This window comes from Dendrobates tinctorius, unplaced genomic scaffold, assembly GCF_039654945.1.
Source record: "Dendrobates tinctorius isolate UK_male_01 unplaced genomic scaffold, ASM3965494v1 ptg000032l, whole genome shotgun sequence".
Lineage (NCBI taxonomy): Eukaryota > Metazoa > Chordata > Amphibia > Anura > Dendrobatidae > Dendrobates > Dendrobates tinctorius.
The window spans coordinates 4,531,300-4,558,748 of NW_027361700.1; the positions used below are offsets into that span (position 1 = coordinate 4,531,300).

General features: G+C 45.8%; 2 protein-coding genes across 8 annotated transcripts in view; both read right to left on the minus strand.

The window, feature by feature from the left end:
• The window catches only part of ATP6V0A1 (ATPase H+ transporting V0 subunit a1), a 167,717-nt gene extending 148,417 nt beyond the window's left edge, over positions 1-19,300 (minus strand). For 4 of the 7 annotated variants that reach the window (XM_073572336.1, XM_073572331.1, XM_073572334.1 and 1 more), the window contains exon 1: positions 19,046-19,299. The gene's annotated coding sequence lies outside the window, so the exon portion shown is untranslated. Of the gene's footprint in view, positions 1-19,045 lie in introns of all 7 variants that reach the window. The other 3 variants (XM_073572337.1, XM_073572330.1, XM_073572335.1) reach the window with 2 other exon arrangements.
• On the minus strand, positions 2,535-10,112 carry LOC141086369 (uncharacterized). Its single transcript, XM_073572329.1, has 2 exons — positions 8,360-10,112; positions 2,535-8,265 (listed from the first exon to the last, which is right to left on the minus strand). Exons 1-2 carry the CDS (start codon positions 9,261-9,263, stop codon positions 6,239-6,241), a joined length of 2,931 nt encoding a protein of 976 aa, XP_073428430.1. The 5' UTR covers positions 9,264-10,112; the 3' UTR covers positions 2,535-6,238.
• Positions 19,301-27,449: the final 8,149 nt, after the last annotated feature.

The window sequence follows — 27,449 nt, forward strand, 5'->3', positions numbered from 1 at the left end:
TAAAACCAATTGTACCTAAGCACTAATAGGCAGGTTGCAACTTACCTGCCTGTTCTTCCCGGCACAGACCCTCCTGCCGGGGATTCAGAACAAACAGAATACGTGTACTAAATGTATCCGTTGCATAAATAATTTGGATGGATACATTAAATGTCTGCGTCTTTTCTTTCATTCTAAAAACCGCGGTGTGTGTGGTGAGCATGTAATATGTAGGAGCTGAGGCTTACATGCCTTAGCCGTGTAGGGCCCAGATATTCGGACTGCTGCCCTGGTTGTCACTGAACCAACGCCTTACTTAAGCCATCAAAGCACTCTGTATTTACTCTTCCATCACTGGATAACTTTTTCCCAGCCATGTGGGACCTATATGAAATGCTTAAAGTGCAACTGTCAATCTAATTTTTACTTCATAAATCCATAATACACATGAAAAAAAAAAAAAAAAAAGTACCGCAATTTTGCAATATATCTCATAAGAAAAAAATTGCTTCCTTCTCTGCCAGAATTGATCATTATCAAAATTCTCAACTCTGAGGTAAAGTCGGAATTTCATCTCAAGAACACCTTTAAAAATATATTTAATATCAATATGCAAATTGTGAAGATCTTGTAAGGGCTTTGGGAGACTTATATATAACAATTATTTACAATTTGGGATAACCCAGCAAGAAACCTCATTAACAAGTCCTAAAACTTAACTCATTCATGACAGAGCCCTTTCAGTTTTTGCGTTTCTATTTTTCGAACCCGTTCCTCCCAGAGACATAACTTTTTTTTTTATAAATATGACCATGTGAGGGCTTGTTTTTTGCAGGACAAGTTGTACTCTTGAACCACACCATTGGTTTTACCATGTAGTGTACCAGAAAATGGGAAAAAAAATTCCAAGTTCAGTGAAATTGCAAAAACAAAAGTGCAATCCTATCCTTATTTGTTTGGTTTTTTTTGCTAGGTTCACTAAATGCTAAAACTGACCTGCTATTATGATTCTCCAGATCATTACGAGTTCATAGACACCAAACATGCCTAAGTTCTCTTTTATCTAAGTGGTGAAAAGAAATTACAAACGTAGTTAAAAAAAAAAAAGCGCCACTTTCCAAGACCCGTAGCGTCTCCATTTTTCGTCACCTAGGGCTTGGTGAGGGCTTATTTTTTGTGTGCTGACCTGACGTTTTTATTGATACCATTTTGGTGCAGATACGTTCTTTTGATCTCCCATTACTGCATTTTAATTCAATGTTGCGGCAACCAAGAAAACGTAATTCTGGTGTTTTGACTTTTTTTCTCGCTACGCCGTTTAGCGAACAGGTTAATTCTTTTTTATATTGATAGATCAGGCAATTCTGAATGCGGCGATACCAAATATGTGTATGTTAGATTTTTTTATTTTATTTAGAATGGGGAAAAAAGGGGGTGATTTAAACATTTTTTTAAAATTATTTTTCTATACGTTTAAAAAAAATTTTTTTTCTTTATACTTTGGGCATGCTTCAATAGTTTCCATGGGAGACCAGAAGCTGCCATAACCCGATCGGCACTGCTACATAGAGGTGATGATCAGATCGCCTCTATATAGCAGAATTGCTCACTTGCCATGAGTGCTGACCACCGGGTGGCTATCACAGCAAGCCGGCACTGACAACCATATTAGACTCCAGGGGACCTCTGGTTGTCATGCCAACAAACCAGTGACCCACAATCACGTGATGGGGGTCACCAGTGGGAGGATTTCCAGCCCAATGGCAGGAAGCACGCGTTAAATGCTGCTGTCAGTTTCACAGCAGCATTTAATGGGTTAATAGCTGCGGGTGGATCGCGATTCCACCCGCAGCTATTGCAGGCACATGTCAGTTGTCAGTTGTGTGCAGGGAAAAATGTGGGCTCACTGCTGGAGCCCACATCAAAAGAGGAGACACGACATGCGCTTATGTTTGTGAGATAAAGTATTTCCCTGCCGTTTAACCCCTTCCTGACATCCGACGTACTATCCCGTCCATGGGACCCGGGCCCCTATGCCCATGGACGGGATAGTACGTCTACGGCGATCAGCGGCGCCCACGTGGTGAGCGCCGCTGATCGCGGCCGGGTGTCAGCTGCTTATCACAGCTGACACCCGGCACAATGTTAACCCCTTGCACACCGTGATCAAACATGATCGCGGTGTACCGGGAGTTAAAGGGAAGCATCGGCACGGAGGGGGCTCCCTCCGTGCTTCCCTGAGCCCCCCACGGCAGCGCAATGTGCAGCGCTGCTGCGGGGGGGCTCTTTCCCTACAGGCCCCCGGATCCAAGATGGCGACGGGAGCCTTCGGGGCCTGCAGGGAGCTGGCTTCCTCAGTGCCTGCAAAGCGCAGGCATGAGGAAGTCTGCAGAACTGCCTGTGACAGATTGCTGATCTGTCACAGTGATCTGTGATGTGACAGATCAGCGACAGTGATGTCCCACCTGGGACTATGTAATAAAGTAAAAAAAAAAATAAAAAAAAAGTGTAAAAATAATTTAAAGAAAAAAAAAAAAAAAAATATTCCCCAATAAATTCATTTTTTGAAAATAAAAAAACCCCAAAACAATAAAAGTACACATATTAGGTATCGCCGCGTCCGTAACGACCCGCCCTATAAAACTGTCCCATTAGTTAACCCCTTTAGCGAACCCCTTAAAAAATAAAAATAAAAAACGAAGCAAAAAATAATGATTTATTATCATACCGCCAAACAAAAAGTGTAATAACGCGCGATCAAAAAGACGCATATAAATATCCATGGTACCGCTGAAAACGTCATCTTGTCCCGCAAAAAAAGAGCCGCCACACAGCATCATCAGCGAAAAAATTAAAAAGTTATAGCTCGCAGAATAAAGCGATACAAAAATAATTATTTTTTATATAAAATAGTTTTCATTGCATAAAACCGACAAAACATAAAAAAAACCTAAATGAGGTATCGCTGTAACCGTACTGACCCGAAGAATAAAACCGCTTTATTAATTTTACCGCACGCGGAACGGTGTAAACGCACTCCCCCCCAAAAGAAATTCATGAAACGCTGGTTTTTGTTCATTCTGCGTCCAAAAATCGGAATAAAAAGCGATCAAAAAATGTCACGTGCCCGAAAATGGTACCAATAAAAACGTCAACTCGTCCCGCAAAAAATAAGACCTCACATGACTCGGTGGGTCAAAATACGGAAAAATTATAGCTCTCAATATGTGGTGATGCAAAAACTATTTTTACAATAAAAAGCGTCTTTTAGCGTGTGACAGCTGCCAAACATAAAAACCGCCATAAATAGTAAATCAAACCCCCCGTTATCACCCCCTTAGTTAGGGAAAAATAATAAAATTAAAAAAATGTATTTATTTCCATTTTTCCATTAGGGTTAGGGCTAGGGTTAGGGCTGAGATTAGGGTTAGGGGTGTGTTGGGGTTCGGGTTGGAGTTAGAATTGGGGGTTTCCACTGTTTGGGTACATCAGGGGCTCTCCAAATGCAACATTGCGTCTGATCTCAATTCCAGCCAATTCTGAGTTGAAAAAGTCATATGGTGCTCCTTCCCTTCCAAGCTCTGCCATGCGCCCAAACAGTGTTTTACCCCCACATGTAGGGTATCAGCCTACTCAGGACAAATTGCAAAACAATTTTTGGGGTCCAATTTCTCCTGTTACCCTTAGGAAAATAAAAAATTGGGGGCAAAAATATCATTTTTGTGGAAAAAAATGATTTTTTTATTTTCACGTCCGAGCGTTATAAACTTCTGTGAAGCACTTGGGGGTTCAAAGTGCTCACCACACATCTAGATAAGTTCCGTGGGGGGGTCTAGTGTCCAAAATGGGGTCACTTGTGGGGAGTTTCAATAGTTTAGGTACATCAGGGGCTTTCCAAACGCACTTGACACCCGCAGACCATTCCATCAAAGTCTGCATTCCAAAATGGCACTGCTTCCCTTCCGAGCCCCGACGTGTGTCCATACAGTAGTTTTCTCCCACATATGGGGTGTCAGTGTACTCATGACAAATTGGACAACAACTTTTGGGGTCCAATTTCTCCTGTTACCCTTGGGAAAATGAAAAAATTGGGGACTAATTGAACATGTTTGTGGAAAAAACACGATTTTTTTATTTTCATGCCCTGGCATTATAAACTTCTGTGAAGCCCTAGGGGGTTCAAAGTGCTCACCTCACATCTAGATAAGTTCCTTAGGGGGTCTAGTTTTCAAAATGAGGTCATTTGTGGGGGGTTTCCACTGTTTAGGTACATTAGGGGCTCTCCAAAGGCAACATGACACCCGCAGACCATTCCATCAATGTCTGCATTCCAAAACGTCACTACTTCCCTTCCGAGCCCCGACGTGTGCCCATACAGTAGTTTTCTCCCACATATGGGGTATCAGCATACTCAGGACAAATTGGACAACAACTTTTGGGGTCCAATTTCTCCTGTTACCCTTGGGAAAATAAAAAAAAATGGTGACTAAAAGATCATGTTTGTGGAAAAATACGAATTTTTTATTTTCACGCCCGGGCGTTATAAACTTCTGTGAAGCACTGGGGGGTTCAAAGTGCTCACCACACATCTAGATAAGTTCCTTGGGGGGGTCTAGTTTACAAAATGGTGTCATTTGTGGGGGGTTTCCACTGTTTAGGTACATCAGGGGTTTTCCAATCGCGACATGGTGTGCGATCTCAATTCCAGCCAAAAACGTCAAATGGCGCTGCTTCCTTTCCGAGCTCTGCCATGCGCCCAAATAGTGGATTACCCCCCACATGTGGGGTATCAGCGTACTCAGGACAAATTGCACAATATCTTTTAGGGTGCCGTTACCCTAGGAAAAATAAGAATTGAGGGTGAAAAGATCATTTTTGTGGAAAAAAGCCGGATTACTTACCGGTAATGCTCTTTTAATGAGTCCACGACAGCACCCACTGGAGGTATCGGATCCGCCCATTTGGAACAGGAAACCCTACAGGAAAGATAAAAGGGGCGGTCCGCCTTTCCTTCTCAGTTTTACGTTTCAGAGTACCAGAAGGACCGCCAAGGATTAGGCAATGTTCTCTTATTTTAACATCTTTCTTATCCATTATTTGGTTGATATACTTTAACTATTGATATCTTTAGGGAGGAAAGTGAGCGGGTGCTGTCGTGGACTCATTAAAAGAGCATTACCGGTAAGTAATCCGGCTTTTTACTCTTCACCACGACAGCACCCACTGGAGAGATTCCAGAGACCATCACCTGGGTGGGACCACCGTGCCAAGGACAGTCCTGCCAAAGCTTAAGTCAGAGGTTGATGAAAGATCAAGTCTATAGTGGTTATAGAAGGTAGAAGGGGATGACCAAACTGCCGCCTTACATATAGTTTCAATCGGAACATCTCCCTTTTCCGCCCAAGAAGTTGCCATTGCCCTGGTGGAATGCGCCCTGATGTTCCCTGGAGGATCTTCGTTTTTTGCGGAGTAGGCTAAACGAATGGCCTCTCTGATCCACCGGGAAATGGTGCTCTTCGTGACTCCATACCCCTTCTTACAGCCCTGAAATGAAACAAATAGGGCCCTACTCTGCCTCCAACTGTTGGACCTCTCAATATATTTTAGGACAGTTCTTTTGACGTCCAGAGTATGGAACTTCTGCTCTTCCGGAGTAGAGGGATTTTTATAGAAGGTTGGGAGGAGTATCTCCTGAGATCTATGGTATTTTGTTGCCACTTTTGGCAGGTAGGCAGGGTCTGGTTTTAATACCAATCTGTCTTGGTATTCTTGAAAAAAAGTTGGATCTATTGACAAGGCCTGGATATCACCCACTCTTCTAGCTGAGGTCAGTGCTACCAAGAGGGCCATTTTAAGTGCTAAGTATTTGAAGGGTATTGTGTCGATCGGCTCAAAGGGGTCTACCGTTAGGGCGTCTAAGACCAGATTTAGATCCCATGTAGGGACGGAGGGTATGTGGATTGGAGCTATTCGTTCACATGCTGTAATGAATCGAGTTATCCACTTGTTGCCTGCTATATTATGGCCATATAGTGCTCCTAATGCCGATATTTGTACTCTTAGCGTATTTACTGCTAAGCCTAAGTCTTTCCCTTTCTGCAGAAATTCCAAGATTGGGATTATCGGAACTTCTGCTGTATGAGGTACTGTATGGAATTGAAGAAATTGTTTTTCCATATTCTAGTGTAAATTTGGGTTGTGGACTGTTATCTACTTTGTAGTAGTGTAGTAATTAAAGACTCAGAGAATCCTCTTGTCCTCAATAACTGCCTCTCAAATTCCATGCCGTCAAGTGCAAGCTGACCACTTGAGGGTGGAAAAAGGGGCCTTGGGAGAGTAGGTTGGGAGTCGAAGGAAGGACCCAAGGATCTGTTATTGACATAATTTGCAGCCACGAAAACCACGGTCTTTTTGGCCAGAACGGTGCTATTAAGATTATCCTTGCTTTGTCGTCTCTGATCTTCCGAATTACTTGAGGTAGGAGGATCAATGGAGGGAACGCATACGCCAGGTTGAAATTCCATGGAGCTAGAAGGGCGTCTAGTATGTCTGGGTGATCTGATGGAGATAGGGAGGCAAATGTTTTTATCTGCCTGTTCTCCTTTGTGGCGAAAAGGTCCACCTCGGGTTGTCCCCATAGGGCTACTATGTCCCTGAAGACCTTCTGATTGAGGCACCACTCTCCTTGCCGTAGAGTGTGTCGGCATAGGAAGTCTGCCTTTTGATTGCTCTCGCCTCTGATTTGAAGGGCCGAGAGGGACAAAAAATAGTTTTCTGCTAAGTTTAAAATTCTTGCCGCTGAAGACATCAGAGTCTCTGATCGAGTTCCTCCTTGTCTGTTTATATAGGCCACTGTGGTGGTGTTGTCCGATAGGATCCTGACATGCTTCTGTTGGAGCTGCGGAAGGAAGTTGTATAGAGCATAGAACACTGCAGTCAGTTCTTTTAAATTGGATGAGTACTCGCATTCCTCTCTATTCCACCTTCCCTGATGAAACCCATTCTCCATGTGGGCTCCCCAGCCCTGGGGACTGGCATCGGTGGTTACGATACAGGATGGAACTATAACCCATGGAACTCCTGAACATAAATGGTCATCATCTAACCACCACTCTAGAGAAGTCAAGACTTCTTGTGACAGGGTTATTTTGCTCTGTAAATGACCACTATGTCGCTTATCCTCTTGGAGGATCTGGTGTTGTAGTGTACGGACATGGTACTGGGCCCACCGGACTGCCGGGGTGCAAGAATTTAGTGATCCTAATAGTGACATTGCTCCTCTCAAGGACACCCGTGGTCTATCTATAGCTGCTCGTATTTTTTGTTTCGTGAGGGTGATTTTTACCTGAGGTAGTAGACATCTCTGGGTCAAGGAATCTAGTTGAAATCCTAGAAATGTCTGGAGAGATTGTGGATCGAGTCTGGACTTTTGGATATTGATGATCCAGCCAAGGCTCTGAAAAGAGGAGAGTGCGTCAGTCACGCGTTCGGTACATTGTTTGACTGAATTCCCAATTATTAGGAAGTCGTCTAAATACGGCACGATCAGTGTGTCCTTTTGGCGAAGGTAGGCCATCACTTCTGCCATCACCTTGGTAAATATTCTTGGTGCCGTGGAAAGCCCGAAGGGCATGGCCGCGTATTGGAAATGACGAATCCTGCCCTCGACTTCCACTGCGACTCTTAGGTATTTCTGGAATCTATTGTGAATAGGGAGATGATAATAAGCATCTTTTAAATCAATCCCTGCCATTACGCAATTTGGGAAAAGAAGCTTTATAGTGGATCTAATTGATTCCATTTTGAAGTTATAATTTTTTATAAATGAATTAAGCTTCTTTAAATTAATAATGGTTCTAAACGTACCATCTGGTTTAGAAACCAAAAACAGGGGAGAGTAAAAGCCTCTACCCTCTTGTTCCTCAGGGACGTCAACTAAAACTTTTTTAGCTAGTAGGACTCGAATCTCGTCTTCGAGAGCCTTTTGCTGAACTGAGGAATTAAGGCGAGTTATAACAAAGAATTCATAAGGGATCTGAAGGAATTCAATCTTTATTCCTTCCTTGATTATGTTCAAAATCCATGGGCTTAACGTAATTTGTTCCCATTTGGTAACAAAAAATTTTAATCTACCCCCAACTGGTGGGTCTAAACTCTTAATTTTTATCTCTCCTATATGTTGGCCCTCTGAAGATGGTACCCTTCTGCTTTTCGTCTTTCGTGGCCCATCTATTCGTTCTGTCCGACTGTCTTCTTCTCCCGAATGGCCGTCTCTTAAAGGTTTTCCTATAAAACGGAATGGGAGAATCACTGAAGGCCTTTTTCCTCTCTTTTGCCTTGGCGAGAATTTCGTCTAAGGCTTTCCCGAAGAGGAACTCACCCTCGCATGGGGTTGCACTAATTTTGGATTTTGATTGTGCGTCCCCTTTCCAGCTTTTTATCCACAGCGCGCGTCTGGCGTTATTCACCAGGGCTGCCGACCTCGCTGCCAGTTTTAGGGTGTCCGCTGAAGCATCTGCCATAAAGGCAGCTGCACCTCTTATCAACGGGATGGCTGCACGCAGTTTCTCCCTTGACACTCTTTGCTCGATCTGCTGATCTAATTGATCTAGCCATACCAGCATTGATCTAGCAGTACATGTGCTGGCTATTGCGGGTTTGAATACCCCGGTGGTGGACTCCCAGGACCTTTTGAGCGAAGATTCTGCCTTTCGGTCTAATGGGTCTGCTAACAATCCTGCGTCCTCGACCGGGATCGAGGTCTGTTTGGAAGTGGAGGCTATGACGGCATCCACCTTTGGTATTTTAGTCCATTTCAATAGGTCTTCATCAGTGAACGGATACTTCCGTTTTGAGGCTGATGGGAGAAAACCCCTCTGGTCGTGTTTTTCCCACTCTCTTTTGATGAGGTCCTTAATTGCCGGTATCACCGGAAATGATCTCCTCTTTTTTTCTGCCAATCCCGCAAACATAATGTCCTGCGCGGTTTGGGCTCCCCTTTCCTCTTCACACCCCATAGTATTTCTAACCGCTTCTACTAGGTTATCTACGCTGTCCAGTGGAAAACATGCGCGTCCTTCCATCTCCGAGGATGACGATGAGGACGTGAATGAGGAGCCTGAATTTAACTCCTGTTCTTCCTCTGACTCTGAACTAACAACGACCTGTTTCTTATGACTGGACTCTGAGGGAGTGCTGGCGCGGTTGATGGCTTGTATCTCCTCCCTAATTATGGCTCGGATATCTTTAGAAGATATCGTCGACCCCTGCCTGGTCTCTTTCATGCATTGTTTGCAGAGTTTTTTGGGGTAGGAGTCAGGGAGAGGCTCTGAACATAATGCTCATTCTTTATGTTTAGTTTTTTCTTTTTTCTTTGACTGAAGTGGGAGGTCAAAGGTAAAGAGAGGGGGGGGGGGAGGTTAGCTTAATAGGTAGAGTATATACTTTGCACACTCACCCAGTGAAGCTTAATACCGGGTCAGATGGCTGAGACGGTCTGGATCTGGTTTATGCTGCCTCGCTCCTGCGGGCAGTCTCTGTCCTGGCGCTGCGGTCCCTGGTGGAATTGCCCCCAGCTGAATCCCCTGCTGGGGCCTGCGACTCCGTGGGGGACGACATGGTTCCATCGTTGCAGCGCTGTTTTATCTTCACTCCTGTCGTGCCCCCGGAAGTCGCCCTGTGTCAGGGCGCATGCGCCGCGTCATCGCCATCCTACCCCGGAAGTTCAACCATTACTTCCGGGGTATAGGAGCGTCGGGCGCCGGCCGGCTCCTGCGCCACCGCTACTCACACGCGCTCATGGCTTCACCTCCCACGCTGTATCTCCACCGATGGGGGGGGGGGGGTGTTCTGCCTCCGGTTGCCAGACCGGCCCGCTCCCTGGTAAGACCGGGCGGCCCTCCCCGGTCATCACCGTTATGCCACCAGACGAGGGGGGAACCGTCAAACGGATCTCCCCCGACGCTGCTTCCGGACTGCAGCCCCTGCCGTTCCCGAGGAGACCGCACAGGCGGATGCATGGCCCAGGTAAGATCCTGCTCCATTTGGAACAGGAAACCAAAACTGAGGAGGAAAGGCGGACCGCCCCTTTTATCTTTACTGTAGGGTTTCCTGTTCCAAATGGGCGGATCCGATACCTCCAGTGGGTGCTGTCGTGGCGAAGAGTAAAAATATGATTTTTTAATTGTACGGCTTTATGTTATAAACTTCTGTGAAGCCCTTGTGGGTTCAAAGTTCTCACCACACATCTAGATAAGTTCCTTAGGGGGTCTAGTTTCCAAAATGGTGTCATTTGTGGGGGGGTTTCCACTGTTTAGGTACATCATGGGTTTTCCAATCGCGACATGGTGTCCGATCTCAATTCCAGCCAAAAACGTCAAATGGCGCTGCTTCCCTTCTGAGCTCTGCCATGCGCCCAAATAGTGGCTTACCCCCACATGTGGGGTATCAGCGTACTCAGGACAAATTGCACAATAACTTTTAAGGTGCTGTTACCCTAGGAAAAATAAGAATTGAGGGTGAAAAGATCATTTTTGTGGAAAAAATATGATTTTTTAATTGTACCGCTGTACATTATAAACTTCTGTAAAGCCCTTGTGGGTTCAAAGTTCTCACCACATATCTAGATAAGTTCCTTGGGGGGTCTAGTTTCCAAAATGGGGTCACTTGTAGGGGGTTTCCACTGTTTAGGTACATCAGGGACTCTCCAAACGTGACATGGCGTCCGATCTGAATTCCAGTCAATTTTGCATTGAAAAAGTCAAACGGCGCTCCTTCCATTCTGAGCTCTGCCATGCGCCGAAACAGTCGTTCCCCCCCACAAATCAGGTATCACCGTACTCAGGACAAATTGCACAATAACTTTTGCAGTCCAATTTCTCCTGTTACCCTTGGTAAAATAAAAAAAAATTGAACCTGAAGTATTTTTTTTGTGAAAAAAAGTTAAATGTTCATTTTTTTTTTTAAATATTCAAAAAAATTCCTGTGACGCACCTAAAGGGTTAATAAACTTCTTGAATGTGGTTTTGAGCACCTTAAGGGGTGCAGTTTTTAGAATGGTGTCACTTTTGGGTATTTTCTATCATATAGACCCCTCAAAGTGGCTTCAAATGTGATGTGGTCCTAAAAATAAAATGGTGTTGTAAAAATGAGAAATCGCTGGTCAACTTTTAACCCTTATAACTTCCTAACAAAAAAAAAATTTTGGTTCCAAAATTGTGCTGATGTAAAGTAAACATGTGGGAAATGTTAGTTATCAATTTTTTTGTGTGCCGTATCTCTGTGATTTAAGGGCATAAAAATTCAAAGTTGGAAAATTGCTAAATTTTCAAATTTTTTCCACAAAAATGATCTTTTCATCCCCAATTTTTATTTTCCCTAGGGTATCAGAACCCTAAAAGGTATTGTGCAATTTGTCCCGAGTACGCTGATAGCCCATATGTGGGTGTAAACGACTATTTGGGCGCATGGCAGAGCTCAGAAGGGAAGCAGCGCCATTTGACTTTTTTGGCTGGAATTGAGATCGGACACCATGTCGCATTTGGAAAGCCCCTGATGTACCAAAACAGTGGAAACCCCCCACAAGTGGCCCCATTTTGGAAACTAGACCCCCCATGGAACTTATCTAGATGTGTGGTGAGCACTTTGAACCCACAAGGGCTTCACAGAAGTTTATAATGCCCGGGCGTGAAAATAAAAAAAATTGTTTTTTTTCCACAAACATGATCTTTTAGTCACCAATTTTTTTATTTTCCCTAGGGTACCAGGAGAAATTGGACCCCAAAAGTTGTTGTCCAATTTGTCCTGAGTACCCTGATACCCCATATGTGGGAGAAAACTACTGTATGGGCACACGTCATGGCTCGGAAGGGAAGTAGTGACGTTTTGGAATGCAGACTTTGATGGAATGGTCTGCAGGTTTCATGTTGCCTTTGGAGAGCCCCAAATGTACCTAAACAGTGGAAACCCCCCACAAATGACATCCTTTTGGAAACTAGACCCCCTAAGGAACTTATCTAGATGTGTGGTGAGCACTTTGAACCCCCAAGTGCTTCACAGAAGTTAATAAAGCCCGGGCGTGAAAATAAAAAAAAAATTTTTTTCACAAAAATCATTTTTTTAGCCCCCAATATTTTATTTTCCCAAGGGTAACAGGAGAAATTAGACCCCCAAAGTTGTTGTGCAATTTTTCCTGAGTACGCTGATACCCCATATGTGGGGGTAAACCACTGTTTGGGCACACGTCGGGGCTCGGAATGGAGGGAGCACTGTTTGACTTTTTGAACGCAAAATTGGCTGGAATAAATCGTGGTGCCATGTTGCGTTCGGACACCCCGTGATGTGCCTAAACAGTCGAAACCCCTCAATTCCAACTCCAACTCTAACCCCAACACACCACTGACCCTAACCCAACCCTAATCATAACCCTAACTACAACCCTAAGGCCTCTTTCACACATCAGTTTTTTGCCTTCAGGCGCGATCCGGCTTTTTTTGGAAAAAACGGATCCGGCAAAATGCAATGCCGGATCCGTTTTTTCCCCATTGACTTGCATTAGCGCCGGATCGCGCCGGATGGCATTGCGTTTCATCCGTTTTTTGCCGGATCCGGCAACTTGTCTCATTCCGGCGTCTTGAAAAAACGTCTACTGTAACGCTTTTTTGTCTCCGGCGAAAAAGCCGGAAGCGCCGGATCCGGCGCTTCCAGCTTTTTGCTACAATGAAAGTCTATGGGCGCCGGAATGCGCCGGATCCAGAAAAAGACGGATCCAGCAACCGGATCCGGTTTTTTTAAGTCTGCGCATGCTCAGATCCAATTGGCCAGCCGCCAGGAACAGAGACGGATCCAGCAAAAAAACGGATCCGTTTCTACAGTTCTCCAAAATTTATGCCGGATCCGTTTTTTCTAAAAAAAGCCGGATCCTGCCTGACGGCAAAAAACTGATGTGTGAAAGTAGCCTAACCCCAAACACACCCCTAAACCTAATCCCAACTCTAACCACAAGCCTAACCCTAATCCCAACCCACACCTAACCCTAATCCCAACCCAGCCCTAACCCTAATTCTAACCCTAATTCTAACCCTAATTCTAACCCTAATCCCAACCCTAACCCTAAATGGAAAAATATATATATTTTTTTTTTTATTTTATTGTTTGTGCCTGGCTATGGGGGTGATAAACGGGGGGTGTATTTACTTTTTTTTTTTTTTTTTTTTTTTTAATTTTGATCACTGTGAGAGTTTATCCTAATCGTTTGGGCACGACTTTTCATGACGCCTACGTAGGCGTCATGGGTCGTGAAGGGGTTAAATGGGAGATTTACGGTGAAGTCAAACAGTCCACCTCTCTGAACAGTGTCTGGGAGGCTGTGGTTGGGACTGACCAAAAAGTGGATAGTTAAGAGATTAAGAAACTGACAGACTCCATGGATGAAAGAATTAAAACGGTTACTAAAAACAAATGGGGCTATATTGGTCACTGAAATGTATTTTTGAACATTTTGATTTATTTCGTTATTATTCTCACTTTTAGGCTGTGTGCCCACGTAGCGATTTTTAAGCGTTTTTGCCGCGATTTTCGGCGCAAAAACGTTTAAAAATCGTGTACAGAAGGCACCCCATGCATTCCTATGGCATTCCGCACATGCTGTGCTAATGCTGCGCTTTTTTCCGCGGCGGAATAGCATCGCGGAAAAAATCGCAGCATGCTCATTCTTTTGTGCGGAATCGCAAAGAATTGCCGCGATTCCGCACCCATAGGAATGCATGAGAATCGCTGACTTCCCGCATGTGGCTATGCCCACCATGCGGGAAGTTAAGCGTCTCATGTGCGGTTGGTACCCTCGGTGTGGAGGAGAGGAGACTGTCCTCCAGGCCCTGGGTACCATACCCCTGTAAAAAAAAGAATAAAAAATAAAAAATCGGGGTATATTTACCTTCCGGTGTCCCGCGCTGCATTCCCGGCCTAGCGTTCCCAGTAATGCCTTGCGGCAAGGCCCTGTAATGACGTGGTCTCGCGAGATCGCTATAGCAACGCGAGACTACGTCATCACAGGTCTCGCAAGGCATTACTGGGAACGCTGTGGCCCGGGATGGCAGCGCGGGACGCCGGAAGGTAAATATACCCCGATTTTTTTATTTTTTTTAGCATTTTAACATCCTATCTTTTACTATTGATGCCGCATAGGCGGCCTCAATAGTAAAAACCTGGTCACACTTGTCAAATACTATGTTTGACGAGTGTGACCAACCTGTCAATCACTTTCCAAGCGATGCTTCAAATCGCTTGGAAAGTGCTTGAATATCGCATGCGAAAATCGCGGCAAAATCGCAATCATAATCGCGGTAAAATCGCGGTGAAATCCGCGCGATTTCTGGGAAGGAGTCCGGTTTTTAGTGAGCGTTTTAAAACGCTACGTGGGCACATAGCCTTAAAGGGAATCTGTCACCTATTCTTTCATATATAAGCTGCGGCCACAGCCAACAGGGGCTTATCTATGTAGATAAGATCAGAGAGGTCCGGCGCCTGCGCACTGCAGGACTCTGCTCTGCCCTCAACAGGGCAGAAAGTACGCCTGCGCCCAGTGGCGGATTATAATGAGGTCAATATGGGCGGTAGCCCAGGGCCCAGTGGTGTGGGGGGTGCCCACCAGCCCAGGGTAAATTGCCCCATTATAATCCGCCACCGGCCACTGACGCAGCCCCTCACTGATAAATTCCTGCTCTGTGCGCACAGAACCTGTGATGAAGTCACAGGAGGGGAGGAGTCAGGGGTCACATGATCAGGCATCTCAGTTGGAGGCCCCTGATCATGTAACTCCTGACTCCTCCCCTCCTGTGACCTCATCACAGGTCCTGTGCGCACGCCGCACAGCCCTCGATGTATGTATGCAGGACTCTGCTGTGCTGGTTGTCATCGTGCTGAATGAGGGAAGTATGTGTGGGGTCAGGAGGGGTTTACAGGGTGGATGGAGCCGCGCATGTGTACGACGTGTACGGAGCGCAGGCGCGCGTGTGTACGGAGCGCAGGCGCGCGTGTGTACGACGTGTACGGAGCGGAGCCGTATGTGTACGGAACGGAGCCACGCGTTTACAAGGTGTATGGAGCAGAGCCGCATGTGTACGAGGTTTACAGAGCAGAGCCATGTGTGTACTGAGTGGAGCCGTGTGTGTACGAGGCATACAAAGCGGAACAGTGTGTGTATGAGGTGTGCGGAGCCATGCATGTACAAGGTGTATGAGGAGGAGCATCCATACCTCCCAACCTTTCCAGATTTTGAGAGTCTGAGCAACTGCCTCGACCGGGAGCTGTCTTTTCCCGCAGACACAGGAGTACACGGCAGAGCTCCGAGGAGCACTTGAAAACTCGCACGTGACGTTCCATCGGAAGTGACGTGCTAGAAGCTGACTGTAAATGAGGTAATTTCGGGAGAAGATTGTGACGGAACCATGGAGGCACTTCAGGGAATGCTTCTGATCCATCACCGTGTCCTCCTCCGACAGCGCGAACAGCGGGATCGCCTTGGACTCGGGGATGTCGGCCATGTGAGGGGATCATGATATGTTCTGCACCAGGAGGCTCAGGTGGGCACTACAATGTGAGCCAGTCTGGTATGGTATCTTTGTAGAATTTTTCTCTTTCTCTCTCTGTTCTTTCTTTCCCCTTTCTTTCTCTCTGTCTGTTCTTCCTTTCCCCTTTCTTTCTCTCTGTCTGTTCCTTTCCCCCCTCTTTCTTTCTCTGTTCTTTCTTTCCCCTTTCTTTGCTTTCTCTCTATTCTTTCTTTCCCCCTCTTTCCTTTCCCCTTTTTTTTCTTCTTTCTCTGTTCTTTTTTCTGTCCCCTCTTTCTTCCTCTCTGTTTTCTTTTTTCTCTCTCTCTGATCTTTCTTTTCCTCAGTACCAGCCACCGTGCCTCCAGTACCAGCCACTGTGCCCATAATGCCAGTCAGTCTGATCAGCAGTGCTAAATGGGTGTGACTGTGGCGTGGACATGGGTGTGACTAGTTGTGAAATGGGTGTGGTCAGGCGGCCGGTAACCAATCATCATAGTGGAAGTCGTCTGTTTCCATCAACTTTGTTATATGTGGGCACCTCTAGTAAGGTGGGCACGAGATGGCGGGTCCTGTCACCTCTGCCTCACACATAAGTTACTATGAGGTGTACTTTATTCCTGCCACGTTTCTTTCTTGGCCTACTGAGAGAAATGTTTTGACCAGTTGAAAGTTATGCAACCTGAGGATTGTGCATGTGTGCGCTGCCCGCATGTCGGGGGTGTGTGTGTGTGTGTGTGTGTGTGTGTGTGTGTGTGTGTGTGTGTGTGTGTATTTACTTACTCCGACCCCTATATAAACCCTGCCACTCCGACCGCCGTCCACTTTTCCATGCTCCTGTTCCAATCCTGGGGTCTTTTTTGTCCCCCCCTTGGTTCTCCACATCTGGGACATGACTAATATTGTGCAATGTGCGCTTGTTCGTCGCCAGATGCAGCGTCGTGTCCAGTGTGTGAGGAGACGGCGACTTGTCTGTGGCGTTAACCCCTCTGCTGCCATGTTGGGCACAGTCTGTGACGAGGAGCGTCTCTTCCTGTGTATCCGGCCACAGGCTGCACACCGGAGGCTGCTTCTTCTATCTGGGGAAGTTCATGAAGCAGAAGCCTGTGTGTGACTCATGTGAAGTAACTTGTCTGACAGGTCATGGGTCCAGGTCAGCAGGTGATTGCAGACTATTAGCTGGTTTCTATGTTAGGTACAGGTGAGTCAGGACTAGATGTTGGGTGGAAGCCTTCCAGTATCTGTAAGGCCTCGTGCCCACGCTGAATATTTGGTGAGTTTTTACCTCAGTATTTATAAGGCCTTGTGCACACGCTGAGTATTTGGTGAGTTTTCACTCAGTATTTGTAAGACCTCATGGACACACTGAGTATTTGGTGTTTTTTACCTCAGTATTTGTAAGGCCTAGTGCACACGTGCATTTTCTGAGTTTTTTACTTCAGTATTTAACCCCTTCCTGCTCCTTGACGCACAGTATGCGTCATGAAAACTAGTGACTTCCCGACCCGTCACATGACCGGGGGGCCCACAGAGTCTGAACATCCCGGGGCCCTGGCTACCCTTAATCCACCCCTGCCTGCGACGGGAAGCAAATAAGAGGACATCATCGCTAGAAGATGGGAGGCGCCGGACGGAGCCACGACACCCATCGGACCCGGACCAGACCCCCGGGTGAATATAATATAACTCGTTTTTCTTCTCTTTCAAGTTACATCGGGGGCTTACCTACAGCATTACAGAATGCAGTAGATAAGCCCCTTATGGCGGTGGCCGCATCTTATATACAAACAAAATAAATGACAGATTCCCTTTAAGAGATGAAAAATAAATTATATGGGAAAAATTATGTTTTTCAATTAGTTGCTAAATAATTCAGTACACAAAACCTCACTTTACTTAAATATTTAGGTTTCACAACCTTTCAGATTGATTAACAGCACTGTAGTTGGCTGCATCTGTCTCAGTACACTACATAGTTTCTCGCATCACACTCACAAGTGTGACCCCAGCCTTATGATTACTGCAAAGGACCCTCTTCTGCCTGTGTCCGCCAGTAAAACCAACATGCACTCAATGTGCAAGTGTACATAAAAAACACATAGTTATGGCTGTATCTGACTTTTTACACGTTATAAATGTATGTACCACACTGTATCTGTCACTGTACATGCATATATACACACACACGACCATGACACTGTACACTACATACAGACGCACGGTCATAACACTGTACACTACATACAGACACAAGGCCACGACACTGTACACAACATAGACACAAGGCCACGACACTGTACACTACATACGGACCCACGACACTGTACACTACATACGGACCCACGACCACGACACTGTACACTACATGCGGACCCACGGCCATGACACTGTACACTACATACGGACCCACGGCCATGACACTGTACACTATATACGGACCCACGGCCATGACACTGTACACTACATACGGACCCACGGCCATGACACTGTACACTACATACGGACCCACGACGCTGTATACTATACACTATATACGGACCCACGACGCTGTATACTGTACACTACATAAGGACCCACGACGCTGTATACTGTACACTACATAAGGACCCACGACGCTGTATACTGTACACTACATACGGACCCACGACGCTGTATACTGTACACTACATACGGACCCACGACGCTGTATACTGCACACTACATACGGACCCACGACGCTGTATACTGCACACTACATACGGACCCACGACGCTGTATACTGCACACTACATACGGACCCACGACGCTGTATACTGCACACTACATACGGACCCACGACGCTGTATACTGCACACTACATACGGACCCACGACGCTGTATACTGCACACTACATACGGACCCACGACGCTGTATACTGCACACTACATACGGACCCACGACGCTGTATACTGCACACTACATACGGACCCACGACGCTGTATACTGCACACTACATACGGACCCACGACGCTGTATACTGCACACTACATACGGACCCACGACGCTGTATACTGCACACTACATACGGACCCACGACGCTGTATACTGTACACTACATACGGACCCACGACGCTGTATACTGTACACTACATACGGACCCACGACGCTGTATACTGCACACTACATACGGACCCACGACGCTGTATACTGTACACTACATACGGACCCACGACGCTGTATACTGTACACTACATACGGACCCACGACGCTGTATACTGCACACTACATACGGACCCACGACGCTGTATACTGTACACTACATACGGACCCACGACGCTGTATACTGTACACTACATACGGACCCACGACGCTGTACACTACATACAGACACACAGCCGGCCATGGCTGTATCAGTAGCTATATACAGGCTCACAGCAGGAGATGCGCCTGTCCTGTGCATATATCACATATTACTGCAGCCGCCTCTGTATAACGCCTACACACTACTCAGCTGCCATTCACCATTTCTCCCCTTTCGCCCCCTTCTCCCATAACCCCATACCTTGTAGCATCAGCTGCCCTCTTCCTCCTCCTTCTGCCTGGAGAGACTACCCCGTGACGTCACTGTCACGTCACCACCAGGAGAGCCCAGGTGACGAGGATCCTTAAGACGTTTTCAAGCCTCGTAGAGTAATAAAAGAGCACGCAGGTTTGTTTCACAGACGTCTAAGCTGCCATTATTCTCCCTCCACTTGGCCGAGCTAATGACGAATTGTGCTGCCCATAACGAACATGGCCGCGGATGGCAGCCGCTGTCTGTCACGTGACACGTTATCCTGGTGGAATGGGGGAAGGGAATATGCCGCAGTGAGGAGGGCGGGGTCACATGACTCGCATTGTGCTCCTGAGGTTGAGATAAAAGCTGCGCCCTGAATGAGGCGCGCTGTGGAGGCTGTAGTATATGGACTAGACCTAGAAGGAGCCTAAATCCCCCAGCTGCAGGGCTATGGCAGGCACAGAGCGCAGTCACATGAGGGCGCCTGCCCATGGCAAAGAACAGGTGTTGTCTTATCAAACACATCCCTAGGATGTGCCATCGTCATTACCCAACTGCCAAGGGCAGTAGTAATGGCGTGTGAGCCATAATCCTGTCAGAAATTGCTTCAAATATGTACTTCATAATTCTATATTTTTTACACTTTTACGTGTTCACAGTGGCTGTGGCTGAGGAGTCGGAGGATGCACCAACTGTGCACTATTTCTGAAGCGAATTATTTGTGTGCCATTGGGAAATGAAATGTGGCTTATGTGCCTGGCAGCTTGGCCCAGCTTTATATAGCTCTACCTTTATATGTTGTCAAAGGAATAAAGGGGTTGTCCGGCCTTAAGGCCCCATTACATTTAGCAATGCACCAGCGATACGACCCGGTCAGGATCGCTGGTGCCACACAGGCAGATCTCACAGCGATGCAGCAGCGACGCAGCGCACGATACTCACCTTTCACACACAGCGATCCTGACGTCCTCCCGTCCGCCTCCAGCGTCGCTCGTCGTCACAGCAGGAAGCAGACGACGAGAAATGGAGCTGCCCGATCTCGCGCGATGAGCGACAGACAGCGGGGGAGCCGGTCGGAGGTAAGTATCACACATAGCGATATCGCTATAACATCACAAAATCAGTGACTTTATAGCGATATTGCTAGCGATATCGCTATGTGTAAAACCCCTTTTAGACTACAAGTCTGTGAGGATCCTCGGGAAGCTGCACGTATGTAATTTGCATGCTCCCAGCCACTTCCCGGCTAGACTTGTCAGGCCTTGCTCAGTACAGTTGCATTTAAGGGAATCTGTCACCCCTTTTTTGAGATATCATATAATGATATCATTCAATTGTGTGTCACATAAGGATTCTCTTAGTACTTTTGCTTCCCCCTGACCCCGCACCTTTCATGCATAAATACCTTTTTTATATTGGTTCAGATGTATGTAAACTGCCGCTGTCCAGTCCGCTGGGCGGGGCTTATTCACCTGCTCCCCCCCTCCCTGTCTTGCTTTACACAAGAAGAAATGCATAGAGCAAGACAGGGAGGGGGGGGGAGCAGGTGAATAAGCCCCGCCCAGCGGACCGGACCTCGGCAGTTTACATACATCTGAACCGATATAAAAAAGGTATTTATGCATGAAAGGTGCGGGGTCAGGGGGAAGCAAAAGTACTAAGAGAATCCTTATGTGACACACAATTGAACAGGGACCTGTTGAAGCGTCTGTGTACGCGAAACGACTGTCGTCCATCTTTTTCCCCGCATGCCTCATGTTTTCTGCCCGTCCTTTATTGTGTGACCTTTAATGGCTTTTATTTATTTTCAGTACAATATGTCACCAAAGTGCTGGGTAGAAGAATATAGAGCGACAAGTCGTATTTCTGTTTCGACCTGTCCCAGCCATGGCTTACATCACACCAATGCTGGAGAGTGTGCTGCGCAGTACACCCTATCCTTGTGATTAAAGTGACGTTAGAATAAGACGCGAGATGGGTCGAAACGTAAATACGACTTGTCGCTCTATATTCTTCTACCAACGTTGAATATTGTAGTGTAAATAAATAAATAAGTAAGCACTTAAAAAATTCTCAGCGCGAATACGGCTAATTTCCTGCTATTTGACTTCATGTGAATTCTCCAGTCGAGCCTGTGAAGTGGCTTCTCCTGGGCGGCCGGCCTGTAGTGAGCATGTTAATGGAGGACAGGTGGGGACTGTCAGAAAAACGGGCAGGTGAGACGGAAAAAGCCCCACCCCGAAAGAGAAGGAATTATGATGGGCCTCAGAAGCTAGGAGAGACGATGCCATTTGTGGGTAACGAGTCCACAAAGGCGCAGCAAGGTGAGACAATGAGAGAGCTGTGCGACTGGAGGAATGCATGAACCAGATCTGGCTGACACAGCCGTAGAGGGAGCAGGAGCTTTCTGCCCAGAGCTGAGCAATGTTGCAGGGCAGGCAAGACCCAGAGCGAGGACGCGGTCTATACCACCAGAGTTACTGAGAACTTAGGATAGAAGAGCTAGGATCCAGCAACTAGTGAGCGACCTAAAGGGCCTGGGCTGATCAGAAAAGAGAAAGAGGCAGCACAGGGCCGGAGACATGCCAGTGGGCCTGCTAGGCACAAGGTACCGAGAATTGGCGTCCCGTCGGAGGTCGTCACCTTTGAGCCGCAGCGTAAACTGAGGTCCATAGAGGGGTTCAGAACCCGTCACCACATTCTGTTTAATCAGAGGGCAGTTGAAACAAAGCATTTACCCCGGAGACTGCAGGAACTGACGGCTGGAACCAGGGTCACCTTCCTCAAAATGGAGGGACGACATCAGTGGTAGTGATCCAGAACGGCAGGGAACAGGATGAGCCCTTCCTGCGGAACGAAAGGGTCTGGGAGAGACTCATGGAGGCAATTCGAGTTGGGGCCACCGCCCATGGAATACGTTCCCTGGGGGTCTCCATCTCCTATGCGGAAGTATGCAATGGCGCAGGTAATGCAGGGTGCCATAACCCATTTTTAGATGTCAGAAGATCTGGCTCTAACTGAAGCCTGGTCCCTTGCGGCTCAGGCACCTGGAACCTTGGCTCCAGGAAGCAGACGGAGAACATCACCAAATCTTCCTGAGGAAGGAGATAACATAGATGCCTGAACCAGAAGGGAGACCTGGGTGTGAAGGTGGTTGCAGCAGCCAAAATGGTGGCCTGAAAGCAAAAGGTCAACTCTGACCAATTTTGAAGTTCTGCTTGTTGCACAGAAGGGAAAAAAAATGAAAATGGAACTTGTGACAGGGTTACCACGACAGTGTTGAGGCAGAAGACCGCAGCGTCTGATTACTCCTACCCCGGCACTGAGAAGAAGCACTTCTTCATTTTAAATGTGTTTATTTCTTCTGGCAGAACAGGGGTTAATCGGCCATGTTGGAAATCCCTGTGCTCACAGCTGTGCTGGGCTAGCCACTCCTTTTCCCTTTATAATCTGGGCTCTGTTACTAATTCACACCTCCCAACTTTTGAAGAAGGGAAAGAGGGACAAAGGTTGCGGTGCGCGCAGCGGCAAATTTTACGCCATGCCCCCCCGACCACACCCACTTCACAACTAGTCACACCCATGTCCTTGCCCCAACCACACCCAGAGAAAGAAAGAGGGGAAAGAGAGAAAGGAGAGAAAGAGGGGAAATAAAGAAAGAACAGAGAGAGAAAGAAAGCGGGGAAAGAAAGAGAGAACAGAGAGAAAGAAACAAAGAAAGAACAGAGAGAAAAAAAGAAAGAGGGGAAAGAAAGAACAGAGAAAGAAAGGGGAAAGAAAGAAAAAGAGAGAACTGAGAGAGAGAAAAAGAAAGAAAGAGGTGAAAGAAATAAAGAACAGAGAGAAAGAAAGAGGGGAAAGAAAGAAAGACCAGAGAGAAAGAAAGATGGGAAAGAAAGAGAACAGAGAGAAAGAAAGAGGGGAGGGGAAAGAAAAAACAGAGAGAGAGAGAAAGAAAGATTAGAGAGAGAAAGAAAGAGAAAGAAAGACCAGAGAGAGAAAGAAAGAGGAAGAAAGAACTGAGCGAAAGAAAGACCAGAGAGAGAAAGAAAGAGGGGAAAGACAGAAAGAACAGAGAGAAAAAAAGAAGAAAGAAAGAACAGAGAGAAAGAAAGAATGGACAGAAAAAAAGAACAGAGAGAGAGAAAAAAAAACAAAGAGGGGAAAGAAATAAAGAACAGAGCGAGAAAGAAAGATTAGAGAGAAAGAAAGGGGAAGGAAAGAAAGAGAAAGAGAGGCAAGAAAGAACAGAGAGAGAAAGAGAAGGAAAGTACAGAGAGAGAGAAACAAAGAAAGAAAAATTCTATAAAGATACAGTGCCTTGCGAAAGTATTCGGCCCCCTGGAACTTTTCAACCTTTTCCCAGATATCATGCTTAAACATAAAGATACCAAATGTAAATTTTTGGTGAAGAACCAATAAGTGGGACACAATTGTGAAGTTGAATGAAATTTATTGGTTATTTTAAATTTTTGTGGAAATTCAAAAACTGAAAAGTGGGGTGTGCAATATTATTTGGCCCCTTTAACTTAATACTTTGTTGAGCCACCTTTTGCTGCGATTACAGCTGCAAGTCGCTTGGGGTATGTCTCTATCAGTTTTGTACATCGAGAGACTGAAATTCTTGCCCATTCTTCCTTGGTAAAGAGCTCAAGCTCAGTAAGGTTGGATGGAGATCGTTTGTGAACAGCAGTTTTCAGCTCATTGCATAGATTTTCGATTGGATTCAGGTCTGGACTTTGACTTGGCCATTGTAACACCAGGATATGTTTATTTGTGAACCATTCCATTGTAGATTTTGCTTTATGTTTGGGATCATTGTCTTGTTGGAAGACAAATCTCCGTCCCAGTCTCAGGTCTTTTGCAGACTCCAACATGTTTTCTTCAAGAATTGTCCTGTATTTGGCTCCATCCATCTTCCCATCAATTTTAACCATCTTCCCTGTCCCTGCTGAAGAAAAGCAGGACCAAACTATGATGCTGCCACCACCATGTTTGACAGTGGGGATGGTGTGTTCAGATGATGAGCTGTGTTGCCTTTACGCCAAACATATCGTTTGGCATTGTTGCCAAAAAGTTTGATTTTGGTTTCATCCGACCAGAGCACCTTCTTCCACATTTGGTGTGTCTCCCAGGTGGCTTGTTGCAAACTTTAAACAACACTTTTTATGGATATCTTTGAGAAATTGCTTTCTTCTTGCCACTCTTCCATAAAGGCCAGATTTGTGCAGTGTACGACTGATTGTTGTCCTATGGACAGACTGTCCCACCTCAGCTGTAGATCTCTGCAGTTTATCCAGAGTGATCATGGGCCTCTTGGCTGCATCTCTGATCAGTCTTCTCTTTGTTTGAGATGAAAGTTTAGAGGGACGGCTGGGTCTTGGTAGATTTGCAGTGGTATGATACTCCATTTCAATATGATCGCTTGCACAGTGCTCCTTTGGATGTTTAACGTTTTGCAAATCATTTTGTATCCAAATCCAGCTTTAAACTTCTCCATAACAGTATGGCTATGTGCCCACGTAGCGATTTTTAAGCGTTTTTGCCGCGATTTTCGGCGCGAAAACGCTTAAAAATCGTGTACAAAACGCCCCCCATGCATTCCTATGGCATTCCGCACATGCTGTGCTAATGCTGCGCTTTTTTCCGCGGCGGAATCGCATCTCGGAAAAAAATCGCAGCATGCTCATTCTTTTGTGCGGAATCACAAAGAATTGCCGCGATTCCGCACCCATAGGAATGCATGAGAATCGCTTACTTCCCGCATGTGGCTATGCCCACCATGCGGGAAGTTAAGCGTCTCGTGCGGTTGGTACCCACGGTGTGGAGGAGAGGAGACTGTCCTCCAGGCCCTGGGTACCATACCCCTGTAAAAAAAGAATAAAAAATCGGGGTATATTTACCTTTCGGTGTCCCGCGCTGCATTCCCGGCCTAGCGTTCCCAGTAATGCCTTGCGGCAAGGCCCTGTAATGACGTGGTCTCGCGAGATCGCTATAGCAACGCGAGACTACGTCATCACAGGTCTCGCAAGGCATTACTGGGAACGCTGAGGCCCGGGAATGCAGCGCGGGACGCCGGAAGGTAAATATACCCCGTTTTTTTTATTTTTTTAGCATTTTAACATTCTATCTTTTACTATTGATGCCGCATAGGCGGCCTCAATAGTAAAAACCTGGTCACACTCATCAAACACTATGTTTGACGAGTGTGACCAACCTGTCAATCACTTTCCAAGCGATGCTTCAAATCGCTTGGAAAGTGCTTGAATATCGCACGCTAAAATCGCGGCAAAATCGCGATCATATTCGCTGTAAAATCGCGGTGAAATCGCGCGGAAAAAAACGCGCGATTTCTGGGAAGGAGTCCGGTTTTTAGTGAGCGTTTTAAAACGCTACGTGGGCCCACAGCCTGTCATGGACCTTCCTGTTGTGTTCCTTGTTCTTAACCATAGAATCATAGAATCGTAGAGTTGGAAGGGACCTCCTGGGCCATCTGGTCCAACCCCTTGCTCAAAGCAGGATTCGCTAAATCATCCCAGTCAGATGTCTGTCCAGCCTCTGTTGAAGACTTCGATTGAAGGAGAACTCACCACTTCTTGTGGCAGCTTGTTCCACTCATTGATCACTCTAACTGTCAAAAAGTTTTTTCTAATATCTAATCTGTGTCTCCTCCCATTCAGTTTCATCCCATTGCTTCTATTCTTTCCTTGTGCAAATGAGAATAAAGTTGGTCCTTCTACAATGTGACAGCCCTTTAGATATTTGTAGACAGCTATTAAGTCTCCTCTCAGTCTTCTCTTTTGCAAACTAAACATTCCCAAATCCTGCAACCTTTCCTCATAAGACAGGGTTTGCAGACCGGCCACCATTCTGGTCGCTCTTTTCTGAACTTGCTCCAGTTTGTTGATGTCTTTTTTTAAAATGTGGTGCCCAAAACTGGACACAATATTCCAGATGAGGTCTGACCAAAGAGGAGTAGAGGGAAATAATGACTTCACGTGATCTAGACTGTATGCTTCTGTTAATACATCCTAGAATTGCATTTTCCTTTTTTGCTGCTGCATCACACTGTTGACTCATATTCAGTCTGTGATCTATTAGTATACCCGTCTTTTTCACATGTGCTGTTGCTTAGCCCTATTCCTCCCATTCTGTATATGCTTTTTTCATTGTTATTGCCCAGATGTAGTACTTTGCATTTTTCCCTGTTAGAAACCATTCTGTTAGTTGCTGCCCACTGCTCCAGTTTATTTATATCTTTTTGAATCCTCTCTCTCTCTTCTCTAGTATTAGCCATCCCTTCTAGCTTTGTGACATCAGCAAATTTAATCAGTTTACCCTCAATTCCTTCATCTAAATCATTGATAAAGATGTTGAACAATACAGGGCCCAGGACAGAGCCCTGTGGTACCCCACTTGAGACATTCTTCCAACTGGATGTGCAGCCATTTACGACCACTCTTTGGGTCCGATCCCTAAGCCAGTTATGAATCCACCTAACAGTTGCCTTGTCCATTCCATACTTAGTCATTTTTTCAATAAGGATTGTATGAGATACTTTGTCAAATGCTTTGCTGAAGTCAAGATATACTATATCTACAGCATTTCCTTGATCCACCCAATCAGTGATCCATCATAGAAGGAAATTAAGTTAGTCTGACATGACTTATTAGTTACAAACCCATGCTGACTCTGTTTAATCACTTCATTCTTATCTAGGTACTGACATACATGTTGCTTAATAATTTGTTCAAAGATCTTTCCTGGTATAGAAGTCAGACTCACCGGCCTCTAGTTGCCTGGATCCACCTTCTTCCCCTTTTTGAAGATAGGAACAACATTTGCTCTTCTCCAGTCATCTGGCACCTCTCCTGTTCTCAAAGAATTTTCAAAGATTATGGAGAGGGGTTCAAAAATTTCTTCTGCTATCTCCTTCAGTACTCTGGGGTGTAATTCATCTGGACCTGGAGACTTGAATTCATTTAGGTTAGCTAAGTGTTTCCTCACTATCTTTCTGTTTATAGATATCCTGGATTCTTCTATTCCCTTAATAGGACAGTGAAGAACAGTTGATGTTACATTTCCTTTCTGAGAGAAAACAGATGCAAAATAGGAATTTAAAAGTTCGGCCTTCTCAACATCCTGTCTTACCATTTCATCATTTTCATCCTGTAAAAATCCTATAGCATCTTTGACTTTTCTTTTACTTTTGACATATCCCCAAAATCCTTTATTATTGCTTTTGACATCTCTTGCAAGCCTCAATTCATTGTCAGCTTTAGATAATCTGATTTGTGCCCTACAGGTTCTGCAGACAGCATTATATTCTTCTTCAGATATGCCTCCCTCTTTCCATTTTAGAAACATTTTTTTCTTCCTTTTTAGCATGTGCTTAAGTTCTGTGTTAATC

Coding starts and splice junctions, on each gene's coding strand:
- LOC141086369 (XM_073572329.1), bottom strand. CDS start 9,263: ATGAAAGAGACCAGGCAGGGGTCGACGATATCTTCTAAAGATATCCGA. Junction 8,266..8,359: donor TAGTGCAACCCCATGCGAGG/GTGAGTTCCTCT, acceptor TCCGTTTTATAG/GAAAACCTTTAAGAGACGGC.